The sequence below is a fragment of the Xenia sp. Carnegie-2017 genome, unplaced genomic scaffold, assembly GCF_021976095.1.
Source record: "Xenia sp. Carnegie-2017 unplaced genomic scaffold, XeniaSp_v1 HiC_scaffold_1, whole genome shotgun sequence".
NCBI lineage: Eukaryota > Metazoa > Cnidaria > Anthozoa > Malacalcyonacea > Xeniidae > Xenia > Xenia sp. Carnegie-2017.
The window spans coordinates 6,995,505-7,011,858 of record NW_025813402.1 but is presented as its reverse complement, the minus strand read 5'-3'; the positions used below and the strand labels follow the sequence as shown (position 1 = coordinate 7,011,858).

Below are 16,354 nucleotides of genomic sequence, written 5' to 3'. Positions count from 1 at the left end.
GCTTTAAAAAGTAATGATGGTTCTGATCTAGAGAAGTCGACTACCACAGAATAAACATTGAGTTGATAATTTTAAAAATCATTGAGTGTATTCTTGATGAAAATATCAGGGATGAGATGAAACGATAATGTTACAATAACGTATAGTAAGCACGTTCAAACATATTCATGTATGTAAAGAACAGATCAGAACGATGTTTATATATGTCGAGAGAATATTTCTTTCATAATATTGGCTTGTACTTGTCCATGTGACATAATTTTTAAGGGTTGTAATCCAAAAACGGTTTACAAGAACGTTTATATTGTACTAAAGATTGATTTGACGGACGGAAAACGAGTGTGCGATTAAGGATTACACCTCACGACATTTTTTAAACTTTCAATGGATACACACCGCTAAGAATAATGCAAAAACGAAAGTCTTACTAAAAAATCTTCCAACTAAATTTCATCGTATATTTTAAAAATAAGATCGAGAATAATAACGCAAACTTATATCTGAAGCTTGTCATTTCAACTGTACAAGTATAAGATACACAATTTTATGATAGTATCTATTTGGATTTGGATCGTTTGAAGCTTATAAAAGAACATTGTTTTTTATTCTGTAAGTGCAAAGAATAGTTAGTTGCTTTTAAATTTAAATGGTTTATGCACGTAATTCAATATAATAAATTTGAAACTCGAATCTTAAGCTGATAATCGTGTACTCTTTGTTTATTGTGTAAGTTTGTAGTTTCAAGTAACCATTAATGTACATTTTCTCATTTGCCCGGCCATTTGTTTAAATGATTGTATTGTCTGCAAACATACTTGCTGAAGATGATGTCGGTAGATCGTTTCTATACAGCAAGATCAAACCGACCTAAGATTAGAGCCTTGTGGTTATGATATATATTTACAACAATAGAAGCGCAAACAATTTTACCACTAGTTGTTTGATTGGATATTTAACTGGGAATTAAATTTCCCAGGCAAACATGATGAATTAATATTGGCAATGAACTCCTAAAATATACCCAGGTGATACTCAGATACCAAAATAACATGAGCGTATCATTCAAACAGGGGAGAGTAAAGAGAGCTGCATGCTGGCATGACTAATAATGTACTGACTGAATTCTAAAAATGTTAGCAGTTAAGGCCATTACAATACAGAATGTCCATTTTTTTTGTCTGCATCAACACTGATGCAGCCTACATGTAGTTGCCGAAGAAAAAATACAGTACCCCACTTAGATTGAAAAATTCCCATGGCCAGAATGCCGTCTTGTCATAATGCCCGAATTCGTAGTAGATTGAAAATAATGACCAAGCACATACCCAGAGTAAGGGTATTATTCGACTTAATGCACACTTTCACTGTTCTGAGGAGGTATGTGCTTGTAGGTAATATTAGGGTAGTAAGAACTATCTTACTAATATTTGTTCGATATTTGTGGACAAAGAGGATGTCAAGTTGTTAATGGGAAGATTTAGTTATTCTGTTGAAGCCCTTGAGCATTTTGAGAACGACGAGAAGGATGCGGCTAGACTTGTTTGAAGAACTGAAACGTTTGTTCAAAGCTGTAAGGAGGAAAACCCAGAGTGGTGTTAGTTTACAAAATGTAGTTAATAAAAAAAGTCAATAGCATTGCAATGCCGTTGACTTTGCATGTAAATTACATTGAATATGGCTATATTACGTGCAAAAATCATGATATAGCCGCCTGTAGCTTTTTTGCGCATTTTTCTAAACATTTTGGGATATCTCGAATCATATTTACATTATGTTCTTCGAACACAACGCTTGCTTCGTAGGCTCGTAGCTACAATTGCTCCGTTGCGTGAGTTCATAAAAACATCTCAATGTCCAAGCCTTCAATATTGTTTGCATTTTTATGACGTCATTACAGATGTGCATGCGTCGGACGATGCCGTAAAAAATAGTGAATCGCATTATTACCAAAGCCCTCTATTATTACTGTTTATTTGAAAACCTTGTCTATCCGATCTAATGCTCGTCTTTGTATCACGACAATGTTTTGAATGGTGTAAACATTGTGATTATGAATTTCATATGTCACAAAAATGTATGTGCATAATCGGGTACGACAAGCATCACTGTGCAATTTTTAGACGGATTTCGATTCGGCAACACTTTTGAGTTAATTATGCAAAAATGGCAATTGTAAAGCAAGCACGTCATTGTCACCAAACTAAATTATGATAAGTGCAAAGAAGAATATCTCCTAATGGCAAATGCGTTCATTTTACTTGTTACCTATTTGATTCTCGGATGGTGCATTACAATTTCAACAGGTGAGTCCTTCATTTGTTTAATATTGTCTATGGAATACCCAAAATACAAATTATTGTAAAATAATACATTAAAACATAGACATCAACTTGGTATAACCATCTTACTGAGCATTGCTTGAAGTGCACGGAGTTTCAATTTCTGATTTTGATTCAACAATAGAGGAGTTTTATTGACAACCAGCACCATTAAAATTCGACTATATTTAAAGTAAAATAATTTCATATTAACATTTCGCCAGTCGACCATGAAGTCACTAATGATATCTCGTAGCAGTGACAATTTCAAATAAGATTTTTTTTGTGTATGGTTATCCAATCAGGAAAACTACGAGTCCCTCTCAATTCAACAATATTTTAACACAATCCTAAAGGGAAAAATATGGTTCAAAAAAAGGCCAACGGTCCAGTTAGTATTGTTCTTGAGACAACAGTGCAGAATTTGAATATTTTGAAAATGTGTTCAAACACCATAAACTAACTTTATTTCATTCAAATGACCTGACAAGAGGAAAGCTATCAAAATAGGAAAGCGATATTTCAAACACATTATATATGTACGCAAAAAGATATAGATGACTTCGAGCGCATGTGTCGGTCACTATCGTTAATATAAATTCGACGTGTTAGTGCAAGTGTGAGTAACAGATTGAATGGAAGCGATATAATTACGCGGAACGAAGGGAATGTTTGCGCAAATAAATAGAGCTTTTACATAATGCCCACAAATTTAATCAACACAAAAGACGGAATGAAATTTTAGTCAAATTGTTGGTAACGAGGTCTACTAACAAGTATACATATTTTCAGTCGTTTTGAATTAATGACTACGGCTCAGTCATGCACCATAAAGAGCCTAACCTGATTTAAGGATTAGTTTCGTTTCGATACGTTTCGGCTGTGTACTGCTTTGCGCAGTCGTTATGCTCGTAAGCGATAAGTTGAGTTAAGGTTTGCGTTACGTAACATTTCACCGTCGTTAATAAATATATATTTAAGTATATACTCGATTATTATATGACTCACACAATATAGTAGGCAAAACAATAATCTATGACATAAATCTTGCGTTTTACAGGTATTCAATGGCCTAACAGCAGTTTTGGCTTGCCAAGTACGTATTCTGGATGTCCTGGTGACTTGAAAAGTGGTTGGCGTGAGGGATGGAGGTTGCAGGATATGGAGAATGATGATAAAAATCATGACCTTCGTTCAAAGGCATCATTGAAGAACCACTTTGCTGTTACGTTTAGACTATCAAAAATGGATATTGAACGAAAATTTTGTATGTTGGATCAAATAAGCAACAATTCGAAGTCTTGGCCACGGGGTAAGGCCTAGTGTTGGTTTATTTTCCATAATAATTGCACTTATAGTTTGGTTTCACAAGATATAGATGTAATGCAATGATTACTTCCAGAATATTTTCACATTTTGTATGCGTGCAATTAGGTTAAAGTTGTGGGCTTTGTTACTATCCATTTATATATATGATGGTTGACCTAGTCGTGGTCTGAAATGGATAACTAATACCTCGAAAGGCCCAACGAGAATCATAGCTGAATATAGAAACGAAATATAGGTAATATGTTTTAGCAAAACTGATCTTTCGTCAAAGAGACGCACGTCGGTCTGATCAAATGGAATCTTTAATCGTCGAAAGAACAGCTGATTTTTTTCACGTTGATCAAATGGAAATATGGTTAGACGTTCAGGAATGTTGAATATCAAGGCAAACCAATTTCACCTGCGACCATGCGACTGGTTTCGACGAATCAAAACGCATTGAAAATTATTTATACAATCAGAATCATTCTATAATTTTGCACATATGCCTTAATGATGAAGTGGATTTTGAGCGGATATCCCTTCGATTATTTATGACTAATGCTTACATGATAAAGCCCCATCAACACGTATTCGGATATATTTCTAGCCGTAGAGTTTTTGTTGCGGATCAGGTTGCGCATAAAAATGTTTCTGCGTCCGCAAGTAGCTTGATATTATCCAAATTTACTATAGTTCCCAAGACTTGCGCTGTCCGTTTCCCGCACATATTTTGAAATTGTTGCAAATTGGCGGTAAATTGGTTGACAATTTTGAACTCAGTCGGTGTGCAAAAGTTGTTCGGTTTTGTTTGATGAATATATATGTCATAATTGGGAGAGAAATCGAGATAAATTGAGAGAGCAAGACGGACTCTTTCATTTGGACTGATGATGAGGTTGAACTCTAACTTAAAGTCACACTCAAATTCAAAACATCCAACGCTATGGAGAATGTCGATTGGAATCAATCCGAAGCAAATATCAGGCAATCGTGGTCAAAAATATCCGGATTTACCGTCCACACGAATCCAAATTGTTTGCAGATACGAAAATTTTACTCTAGAGAGCGGATTTAAAAGGCTTATCCGCAATTTTTTTGTTGCGGATACGAAAATATTCGTGTACGTGTGGGCGGGGCTTAAGTGTTCACCTGCACAATAATAATATTGGGTTTTTTGCACGTAATGTTTTTTAAGCAACAGTTCCCTTTAAGCAAATGATAAGGCGACATTTGGCTGATGTAAAATCTAAAATATAACGATCTACGACAAATATATTTGTTTTAGCATTTGCAACTGTTAAAAAAAAACACAATTTGCTTTGCTTGCAAAGGTTTCGCGCAAGGAAAACTCATTTTTTATGCGTTACTATCCTAGACAAGTATTACCATTAGTACAGTCTCTGCAACTATTTTGCTCATTCACTGAAAAAAAAGTGAACACTAATTAAATAGAATTAAGTTTTTAAAGCAATGAATGAAAATTTTGCTGAAAGATTTCATCGTACGAGTGTTATAGTTCAAGTCGGCCTTTGCCACAGTTCATTATAGATTTTTCGATTGCAATTTGCACACACATGTAGGAAAAACTGAATCCTGACCACTAAAATTTGTAATGTTAAGCTTACCTATTTACGTTTACTTTTCAAGGTGCATATTGTGTTTACAAGTCAAATAATGCTTGTCCAAATGGTATGAGTTCTGGTTCTGTGAAATGGGACGATGAAGATGATTGGCCAAGAAGAGTCAATGATCGAGGAGGACAGTTACCTGACGGCACTTATGATAGAGACACTACTATTAATTATTGCTGTCGAACAAATGGAAACTGGTATGATTCCATTGAATTGCCAGTTATGAAACCTTTTTACTTGTTGACATCCAATTCATTGTCATCTCCCAAATGTCAAATGGTAAAATGGGCAACAAGTCAAATGGAGTATATTTTATTTGATACGGAGGATGACAACAATAGTGATAATCTTTCTGGAAATCATGTTTTGTTGAAACTTTGATAGTTCTGGTCGCAAAAGTTCTACTATTGTTATTACAAAGGTAATGGTCTCTATTTTCTTTAATTCCATGTAGAAAACATGAATTTAAAGTTCTATAATCATGTTTGTTATTCGTCACGATAAATCGTGAAATGACCATATAGCTATGGTATCGGTTGTATACAGCTAAAAATATTTTATTTCTAACTTTCAACAAGGATGCCTCTTTGTCTACTGGCAAGAAAGAAACGCTTTTTCTTTAGACTGTCGGGTTTCTATCACTGGTCTCAGTGGTCGAATTTCATCGCATCAGACAGCCAAAAACGATATGGATCCACACTCTCAATATTGTTCGTGGCTTATTACTACAGCAAAAACATTTGTCGTTTCCATGAAATTCTCGAAATTAAATATCCCACAGTGCAACGATACATTTCTCAATATTTACAATGGCCCAAATGATACCTCTCCTCTACTTGGTAAATATTGTGGAGAAAATGCAACTGCAGGAATGGAAATACGTTCTTCAACAAACCATTTGTTTATTGTGGGTAACTCTGGTAGCTATGGCTCCCATCCAAAAAGTCTGTTTGCCTTTCAAGCATATTACAAAGCTCAGCTTTTAGGTTTGTTGTTATAAAACATTTATTGACTATGAAATATTTGCGAGGCCATTACAAATTAATGAAGCATATTTATATGATGATAATCATATTACTTTGTTATTTCGTACTTAATTTAACTCTACACATTGCTGAATATGCAGTTATTTAACTTTTGTAGTGCGTTTCTTCTACTGATTTTCCGATATTTTTTAATAGTAAAGTTTTTTTATTTACTTTAGGCTGTACTCGCACATACACTGCTCAAAGTGGCTCAATATCTTCACACGATATAACCCAAAACGAAACTGATCTAAACTTTCAATATTGTTCATGGCTGATTATTGTAGAAAAAGCATTTGTCATCTCATTGAAATTTTCTATATTACATATCCCACAATGCAACGATGCATTTCTTTCTATTTACAATGGTCCAAATGATGCCCCTCTACTTGGCAAATATTGTGGAGAAAATGCAAGTGCAGGCATGGAAATAAGTTCTTCAACAAACTATTTGTTGATCGTGGGAAACTATGGTGGCAATGGATCTTATCCAAGAAATGTGTTTAGATTTCAAGCACATTATATTGCTCATTATTTGTCTAAAGGTTTGTTTTTATGCAAAACATATGTATATGCGATACGAATGGTTTAGCAGGAAATTGAATCTCAGAGAGCTCCCAGCATGCTGCTCATTCGAAAGTTTATGTTTTATTTAGTCTAACACCCATTTCATATATCAGTCAGTGTACACGATTAAAATTCTTTTCAGACACAAAAAAAGAGCCAAAAGCTACCCTGTGATGATACAAAACTGAGAGACAATATATTTGTACGTGGCGTCATTGTAAAGAATTCCTGCAAATTATATTGATATTGTTTTCACGTACTTAAGTACTTAAGTAAAATTTCAATAAATTGATGAAAACTTCAGCACTTTTAAAATTACAAACGGCCTGAAAAGGGAAAACTCTCATATAAACTCTGAACTCGCTGGCATTGTTTGGTAAATAAAGCTAAGAACTGGATATAAAATGTAGTTCATCTTAATTGTTTTCTTTCACAGAAAATGAATGGCCAACTGGCAACTTTGGTCTACCGAAAGCTATAACAGGATGTCCTGGTGATGCGAAAAGTGGATGGCGTGAGGGATGGAGGTTTCAAGATATGGAAGATGAGGAATTACGTTCAATAGCGTCACCTGAAAATCACATGGCTGTTACCTTTCCAATTAGAAATGAAAGATTTGATATCAATCGAACATTTTGTATGTTGAATCAAATGAACAAAGAAACAAGACCTTGGCCTAAAGGTTAGTGAGGCCCAAAGGTTTTTGTCATTTTTTTATAGTTTTGCCTTCGTCTCTGATCTATGAAGGGATGAAGACAGCAAGAACAAGTGCATATTGAGCATATTGTCATACTTAAAAGACAAAGCTGGACTTCACATGTATTTTGTTTATAACGGGCGACCATTCATATCATGAAAATTCCCATATGACATACTTCAAAATAAATTGTTCGTTTTATGATCTTTTGTGATAAAATTTGTCAAAAACTGAGAAAGAATTTATTGTTCATGGTTTGCTCTACCTTTCTCTCTAAATGTTATGGCTATCTTCAGAAAAATATATTTAAATATAAACCGATCACCATAGCCATCAATTCTATAACATCTTAAATTACAGTTATCCTAATCATAATAATTCCGTCATACAGATATCAATCAATTCACATACATTTTATAATTTTTCAAAGGTTTGTATTGTCTCTATAAGTCGAGCAACACTTGTCCTGATGGTCTTAGTTCTGGATTTGTAAGATTGGATGATGAAGATAGAAACAATAGAAATGACCTGGGAGGACAGTTACCTTTTGGCACCTATGATAAAGACACTGTTATTCATTATTGTTGTCAAACAAATGGAAACTGGTATGATTCCATTAATCTGCCGGTAGCAAACCTTTTATTTGCTGACATCTAATTCAGTGTCATCTCCCAAATGTCAAATGGTAAAATGGGCAACAAGTCAAATGGAGTATATTTTATTTAATACGGCAGAAAGTAAAAATAATGATCGTTTTTCTGGAAATTGTGTGTTCCTAGATAAATCAGACAGTTCAGGTCGCACCAAATTATACTATTGTTACTATGTAGGTAAGTATTTTTTTATTTCACTCAAAAATATTTAAAAACGGTAGCTCTTCATGGCTCATATAGGCATCTGCTTTCCAGGAGGCCGTTTAGTTACTACATTTACAAATTTTAATACATTAGTATGTATGAAATACATTAATGCTTCATACTAAATAAAGATTTTGATTATAATTTTGATGTATTAAACAATTTATTGCATTAGTATTTTGCATGCAATTCAAAGTCTTATTTCTTCTTACATTTTTCAAATCACATATGTCTCTGAATAATAATATTGTCCTTTTTTGAATGGTCCAAATCAATGTTGCTGTTTCATAATCCTACTTGCATTCTTTTTCATAACTTAGATTGTCGTGATTTAGTTAGTGGTCCCAATGGTTCTATATCTTCCCACAACATTGCACAAAACGATGTGGGTCCGCACTCTCAATATTGTTCATGGCTAATTACTGTAGCAGAAACGTTTGTTATCTCATTGAAATTCTCGATACTGAATATCCCACAGTGCAACGATACATACCTCAATATTTACAATGGTCCAAATGATACCTCTCCATTACTTGGTAAATATTGTGGAGAAAACGCAACTGCAGGAATGGAAATACGTACTTTAACAAGCCATTTGTTTATCGTGGGTAACTCTGGTAGCTATGGGTCAAATCCAAAAATTGTGTTTGCCTTTCGTGGGCAATACAGTGCTCAACGTTTTTTTGAAGGTTTGATTTTGTTATGGTTTTATTTATTGAATTTATCATTCATGGTTTCATCCGCGTTTTTTCGCATTGCTCATGACCACTTTAATGTACTCATTTTACGAATAATATGAACACTAAAAACTTTTTGAATTGTAGAACAAAAAATTTAAATTGCTCAAACTGTTCTCACATAGTGTTGCATTGAAATCGCATCGTGATAACAGCAGAATTTGTAACTGTGAATTTTTGCGATTTTTTGATACTAGACTGCCATCATGACGTCATTGTTAATTCTGGAACCATAAAATCACCAGTTGACAGTCCTGTTGGTTATCCTCGTCGCTCTAATTGTTCTTGGTTAATAACTGTTGATTTAGATGATATAATTATTTTGAATATTAATACCTTAAATATTGGAAATGACGTTCTCACTATTTACGATGGAATGAACTCCAGTGCGCATGTCCTGGGAAGATTTTTTCGTCACAGCAACAATATCGATAACAACACTACATTGTTGTCATCGACCAATAATATTTATATTTTATTACAATATGAGAAATTTTCAAATTTGAAAGAATCAGGTTTTGTTTTGGAGTACAAGAATCAACAAGTACCAACAGGTGTGTATAAGTAATAGGATTTATTTTAATTCTCACATTTTGTAAAAAAGTACGTTAACGTTTTCAAATTAGTATTTGAAATTAAACAAAGTTTATGTTTAAAGCGTTGTGAAGTAGTAAACAGTAGTAAAATATTAAACAAATCGGTGTAAAGTAGTTTTGTATTTTTGAATCTTTTGGTGAATAAATAAGTGTAATTATGGTTAACATATGATACAGACATTATAATGTAACACTTCATTATTTTCTGTAGAACCACTACCGTCACCAAAATCTTCATCTGATGAGTCAACTATTGTCGGTGTTATTGCTGGAGTATCTGTGGTTGTTGTGTTTGTTATTATTATTGTTGTTGTTGTTTGCTTCCGTAAATCAAAACAAAGTAAGATATTATATTTTACGAGATTATGTTTGCTGGATATGAGGAACTATTCAAACTCAAATGTTTTAATATTAATTTTCTATTCATATTTTGGGAGGCTTAAAAAATTTACCATTGATTGATTCTACATTTCGGTTTATGATTGAATATTTTTAAGAAAATTATGGTTTGGCTAAATGGAAAGAAGAATATAATTCTCAGTACTGAATTCTTAATGTTTTGAAAAATGTCTTTTATTGATTGTGATATTTTTATACTTCATTGCATCCGATCATTTTTCTAGAGAAAGAAAATCATTTGCCGCAAATTCAGCTAAAGAATAAAGTACAAGATGACGATGGAAACCACATATACGAAGCACCACCCGATCTAATCGGCAACACTCCCAACGGTACTCCAGACTCAAGTGAACAGAAGCGTTATCGAACCATTAATAAAGTTAACGTTCCTCTTCCCGAGCTTCCGTCACAGAATGAAGACAATGAAGGTAAATCAGATAAATTGGACTACGTTGCAGTGATTGAACCACATTATCAGCCATTGATTCATCAAAAAAAGCACGTTCCCCCTGAAAATTACGACAAGCACACGTTACAAAGTAGTAGGTTTAAAAAAAGTAATGATGGTTTTAATCTGCAAGAGAAGTCAACTACCACGGAATGAACATTGTGTTGACGATTTTGAAAAAGTCATTCAGTGTATTCACTCGATGAAATATGAGGGATGAGAAGGTAAAAGTCATGTAATAGTAACGTATAGTAAGCACGTTCAAACATATTCATATGCGTAAAGAACAGATCAGAATGATGTTTATATATGTCGAGAGAATATTTCTTTCATAATATTGGCTTATTCTTATGTAACATAATTATTAAGGGTTGTAATCCAAACACGGTTTACAAGAACGTTTATTTAAAAAATAAAAGATGTTTGCTGTGTTTTTACCGGCTTATGCAAACCGAGGAGACCTTTGGGAACTCGAGACTAACAAACTTTTCCAAAGTTTGCATAAACTAGTGCAAACATGAAAACATCTTTTATTTCTTTATAAAATAACAATAATGCAAAACAGACAAATTTAAAGTAAACTTTTTAATTTTTCATCTAAAATGTATTCATGATCGATTTGCAAATTGTCTTTGATTGATTGATTGTTATGATTGATTTAATTGGTTGAGCTCAGATGTGTTTTGCACAGGCTAATGCAACACAGCTCGAGACCAATCAGCGCACGCGTTCATTGTGTTTAGTTACATATTACATCCAAACAGCGACTCGTTTTGATTTACATAAAAGATGAATTTTAATACTGAATTGAGTTTGTCAATTTTTCGCTTATCAACTATGTCACTACATGTTGTGATCTTTAATAAAATAAATCAAACATTTCACTAGTTCTTCAACGCGGCTTTAATCACATCAGGTATTAATTTTATCATTTAATTCTTATAAATTTTAATTACATATAACATCTTGGACTTTGTTCAGGTGCCAGTCTCATTTCATATGCCAGTGGTCTTTTCATGACAATATTGTGAATGGCGTTTGTTCTCAGTTCGTACAAACGTTCTAGTAAGAATCCTGGTAGACATTCAGTTTTGTGAACGTCTTCTTCCTAGTTGTTATATACAATTATTATTACCTACAAATGTGGAAAACTGCAACTTTGTTGAATTTTGAATGTAAATCTGCTTAATGTAAAAAGTGGTGCATAACTTGAATAAATACATGCAAGATATGTTGTTTGTGCTTATGTACACATAAATGAATTTTGAGTTGTGTATTTTTGATACAAATATGCAGAAGTTTTGGTTTGCAATCTTTGTGAGAGATATGCGTGATAATACATTGTTGCTTCCGTATACAATGTCCAGTCCTGCAGTTGTGGTGTACGGCTTGACTTTGGCAAACTTTTTGATGGACCTGCCTATAGTAGTTGGCATGTATTATATCTTGATGCATTTCGGTTACGTCATGTCATGAATATATGAAATTGGCCCCCTTCAAAGCCATGATTTTACTAACCCTTTCATTCCCAAATTATTAGCCGTTGCCAAAAAAAATTTTTTGCGCTACATATGCATAGATATAATGTTAAATATGTCATGAATTTCATTGCTAGTCTAAAAATTTATATTTTCATGGAATAATAATTTTTTTTGCCAAATGGCAACATTGGGAGTATAGTGACATAGCTCTATACTTAAAACTCATGTTTATTGATTGACATTGAAGTGTTATAATTATTTTACCTGTATTAAAATCCATAAAATTAACTAAAAATACAATTGACAGTGAGGTTCCCATTTACTCCAAGTAAAAGGAAAAAATATGTACAAAGTAGCAATACTACAAGTAAGAAATATTTACAACTATAACAATTTTACTTTTTGTGATACTTCAAAAAGCAATTATTGTTGTTATTCAAACACAAAGGCACTTCACATTTGATGCATTTTATTCTGGTATAGCCTTTAATGCAGTTTTTGCAGCGCAATTTATTTTGAATTTGTATGGGCCAATGGGAAAAACTGTCATATCGTACATCATTGGTTGGGTTTGGTGTAGATGCTTTTAGTTTCTTGTTTTGAATTGGCTGGCTGGGAGAGTTAGATGGTCGACCATGCTTCGTTTGTAGTTCGTTTCCCTTTTTTGTCATGGAAGAAGCAATCTGTGCTTGAAATTCTCTCAAGGTCAACAATGACTTTTGATTCTTTTGTGTTGTTTTGCATGTTGCTGGTACAATAGCCAGCCATTCACCAATGCAGCATTCAAACAATACAAAACTATTCTCATGTACCATTTCTTTGACTGTAAATTGATGCAATATAGTTCAATAAGCATGTCTGCCAAGTCAACTCCTCCCATATGGGCATTGTACTCCAGTACAACATAAGGTCGAACGACATCAATTTTCTTCTTTGCTTTACCACAGTATCGCTTGCATATTCCAAGTGGTTCAGGACCATAATGGGATGACACAATATGTATTGGCTTGCTGTCATACCACTTAACAATTGTGACACCTTTATCATTAGACTTGTTATCATAGCTTCCTCGCCCATCTTTCTTCATTTCAGAAATTCTTCATTTCAGAAATCTTCACAAAGAAATTCTTTGTCTGATTTCAGTTGACAACCTGCCATTCGATCCTTGCGAATAGTGCCAACTGCCCAAATGCCTCTTTCTTTTAACATTTCTACCAACTGCACTGATGCAAACCAGTTGTTGAAATACATCTTGTAATCTTTGTGATCTGCCAAATTTTTGGTAAGTCTGAGTAGAATATTGCCAGAGATACCTCATCATCACCATCATCAATGTCGCTTACATCTGATATTTCACCATTAGGACAAAAAATGAGCTCTACTGCTTCAGTCAAATCCATAACTCTCTTAAAAAAGAATAAAAACATCAGTTATAGAAAGGAAATGCTTAGTTTATATTCAATTAACACTATTTCTACAGTGACATCTTCCAGAGATTAATCTGCCCATTGTTGCCATATGGCAACAACATTATACATTAGAAAATCTATGTGGGCCGATCGCGCTTTTAATAAAATAATTGCTTAAATATGACGAGGACCAATAATTTAATCAATTAATATTTTTATATATCTCAAAACTAACATATTATAATTAAACTTACCTTTGAAAATGCGCAAAAATTTGCTCTCACTAACTTCCGTAGGACACCATGTGTAATAATCAATTAAACTAATATAAAAGCAAATTTACGAAGATTTGCCTCACATATCACATCACCCACATCAGTACCTAAAAACCATAGATATAGTAGGTCTAGATTACTGACGAGCCGCCATATTGCGTGACATCCATGATAAATCCAAGATGGCGTGGGAACCGGGCAAAAAACATAGAGTCACTATAGGGCAATTGATGTTTTTCGCAATTTACTTCTTCTCATTGTTTTCAAACACTTCCGATGAAGTTTTATTGGAAACAAATCTTTATTTCAAGTGTTTTGAAACCATATTGGACAGTTATAATTGAAATACGGGTGAAAATATCGCTTTCGAAATATTGTGTAAATTGGTCGTTGTTGTCTCAAGTCGTTTGTCCACTAAGAGAAACAGATTTTTCCAGCTTTAACTCCCATACTGATTTGTTGCGCATCGGAATATGTCATGTTGACAATTTACAGAAAGATTGGGGAATCAATCTGAATATTTCTGACAAAAAAGCGACTTATTCGAGACAGCACTCCCACTGTACTCGTACTGATATGTGAGATTCAAACACGGTTTAGAAAAGCCATCCGACTTTGAATGAATGAAAAGAGGAGCAAGGAGATACATAACACTGCAGCACTATTATCTACTGACAAGATCTTATTGAAGCTATTAAAGTTAGTAAACTTAACTGAAGGAAACTTACCTCATCTCAAGTAATTTTATCCAGGAGCATTGGCTATACTGATGAGATCTTACAGCTAAGTGGTTCAACGAAAGAGAAGGAACTTATGTTCAGAAGCTTGTTATATTAACAGTGGTTATTTCAAAATCTGACATAATTACATTCAAACACATAACCCAAGATACTGTTGCAATACTATTTGAGAGAGTTATAAAGCTCTGTATAAAGTATTTTTTTACCAGAGCTAACGTGTTCATTAAATTTATATATTATCTTATGAAATATTTGATATGGATGTCATCGTGGTGGCATATCCAGAATGAATGTTTTACACTTGCTATGTAAATTTCAGTGCATCATTGCTCATTTCATTAGAAATCTATTGTTTTTTTTACAGTGAGTGAACACAGCAAGATTGAGATAGCATGAGCAAATAAAAATGCTGGCTATGACTGAGATTATTATAAGATATAGCTGTGAATAAAACATATGTGACTTTTATGCTTATCATACTTAGTTATAGTATATGTTTTTATTATGCTATAGCTACAACACCATCTATGATACCAGTTGTTTCCAATGGCAATACAATTTTATAAATACAAATGTCTAAATTGCATCACATTATTAACATGCAACTAATGACTTCTGACAAAAATTGTATCATACTGCTCAGTTGGTTCATTTTATGACACTTACGTACAAAGATAAGTAAACTACTGATATTTCTTTGTTCAATACATGACAGTCCCAGGAACTGCCAACTGCTCTGTTGTAAGTGAAAGCAAGCTAGCTGAAGAGACACAAAATGTTGATAGGAGAGTTGCAGCATTATTAAACAGTTCCACTCTTTGGCATGATGATGTACTGACCTATATTAGTGGATACATAGCCTAGAAAATTACAAGTTGCATCAAGTGTGCTGAATGTGCAACTGCCTTAACCATAGAGAATGATGACCAACCTCTCATACCTGACCACTCATACTGTCATGAAGGTTCATTAAAGTCAAGCTTAACATCTTTCAAGACCTATGGTGTTTACAAGTCCATCCTCCTCATTGGTAAAAGTAGGAAAAGCAGCAGATGAAGCCCTTCGATGAAGATTAATTTTCCCATCTTTTTGTATGTATTCAATATCATGTATTTCAATGTGGACGAACAATTATGGGAACTAAAGCAGAAGAAATCCGTTTAGTTTGGTAGACAAACGCCTCGAGACAACCAAACGACCAATTTACACAACACTTCGCAAGCGATATTTTCGCCTGTATTCCAATAATAATTGTCTAATATGGCTTCAAAACATTTTTAATGACGCTTTGTTTCCAATAAAACTTGATTGGAGGAGTTTGAAAACACTGAAACGAAGTAAACTGCAAAAAACAACAATTGCCTCATACTAGCCCAAATTTTTTTGCCCGGTTCCCGCGCCATCTTGGATTTATCATGAATGTCACGCTGCCGTCTTAATCAGAGCCCTCTATAGAGGGCTCTGGTCTTAATAAGTCTTATATTACGTCACACTCGTCAGCGATCTAGACCTACTATATCTATTTACAAAAAGGTGTTAAATTACTACTAAAGGAAGCGGTGTCGAATGGATACATGATAAGGAAGTTAGGAAGTGAAATAAAGAGAAATTAAAAGAGGTTAAGTGGAATGGAGTTTCCTTGCACATTAAGTGAAGGCTTGTGTTTATTGATTAGAAGGCTTTCATGAATGGAGAGTTCATAAGTATCATTGGAAGAGGAGATTATTTTAAAGTCGTCTAAGTTGGGGATGTGCCCAGTAGCGTTAATGTGAGCAAGAATGCTTGATGATGCAGGGTGGGAAACTTGGTTGCCTGTAAGGGGGGATATTCCCAAGTGCTCCGAAAATCTGGTGTGTAAATGAC

The 16,354-nt window shown here is 33.9% G+C and overlaps 2 protein-coding genes and 1 long non-coding RNA gene across 3 annotated transcripts; all 3 read left to right on the top strand.

Moving 5' to 3' along the window:
• Positions 1-2,205: 2,205 nt before the first annotated feature.
• LOC124433368 lies at positions 2,206-5,641 on the top strand. Its single transcript, XM_046983131.1, has 3 exons — positions 2,206-2,303; positions 3,379-3,630; positions 5,277-5,641. The coding sequence occupies exons 1-3, from the start codon at positions 2,237-2,239 to the stop codon at positions 5,639-5,641; spliced, it is 684 nt and encodes a 227-aa protein (XP_046839087.1). The 5' UTR covers positions 2,206-2,236.
• A 19-nt stretch (positions 5,642-5,660) lies between these two features.
• On the top strand, positions 5,661-11,099 carry LOC124439964 (cubilin-like). The gene is made up of 9 exons (XM_046990275.1): positions 5,661-5,681; positions 5,884-6,246; positions 6,465-6,830; positions 7,289-7,534; positions 8,329-8,379; positions 8,727-9,095; positions 9,341-9,697; positions 9,951-10,079; positions 10,363-11,099. The coding sequence occupies exons 2-9, from the start codon at positions 5,949-5,951 to the stop codon at positions 10,740-10,742; spliced, it is 2,196 nt and encodes a 731-aa protein (XP_046846231.1). The 5' UTR covers positions 5,661-5,681; positions 5,884-5,948; the 3' UTR covers positions 10,743-11,099.
• Positions 11,100-11,243: 144 nt separating this feature from the next.
• Positions 11,244-11,848, top strand: LOC124439975. Its single transcript, XR_006946515.1, has 2 exons — positions 11,244-11,502; positions 11,568-11,848. It is a non-coding gene; the product is annotated as an uncharacterized LOC124439975 (long non-coding RNA).
• Positions 11,849-16,354: the final 4,506 nt, after the last annotated feature.

Coding starts and splice junctions, on each gene's coding strand:
- LOC124433368 (XM_046983131.1), top strand. CDS start 2,237: ATGGCAAATGCGTTCATTTTACTTGTTACCTATTTGATTCTCGGATGG. Junction 2,304..3,378: donor GTGCATTACAATTTCAACAG/GTGAGTCCTTCA, acceptor TGCGTTTTACAG/GTATTCAATGGCCTAACAGC. Junction 3,631..5,276: donor TTCGAAGTCTTGGCCACGGG/GTAAGGCCTAGT, acceptor TTACTTTTCAAG/GTGCATATTGTGTTTACAAG.
- LOC124439964 (XM_046990275.1), top strand. CDS start 5,949: ATGGATCCACACTCTCAATATTGTTCGTGGCTTATTACTACAGCAAAA. Junction 7,535..8,328: donor AACAAGACCTTGGCCTAAAG/GTTAGTGAGGCC, acceptor GTGTGTTCCTAG/ATAAATCAGACAGTTCAGGT. Junction 9,698..9,950: donor GAATCAACAAGTACCAACAG/GTGTGTATAAGT, acceptor TATTTTCTGTAG/AACCACTACCGTCACCAAAA.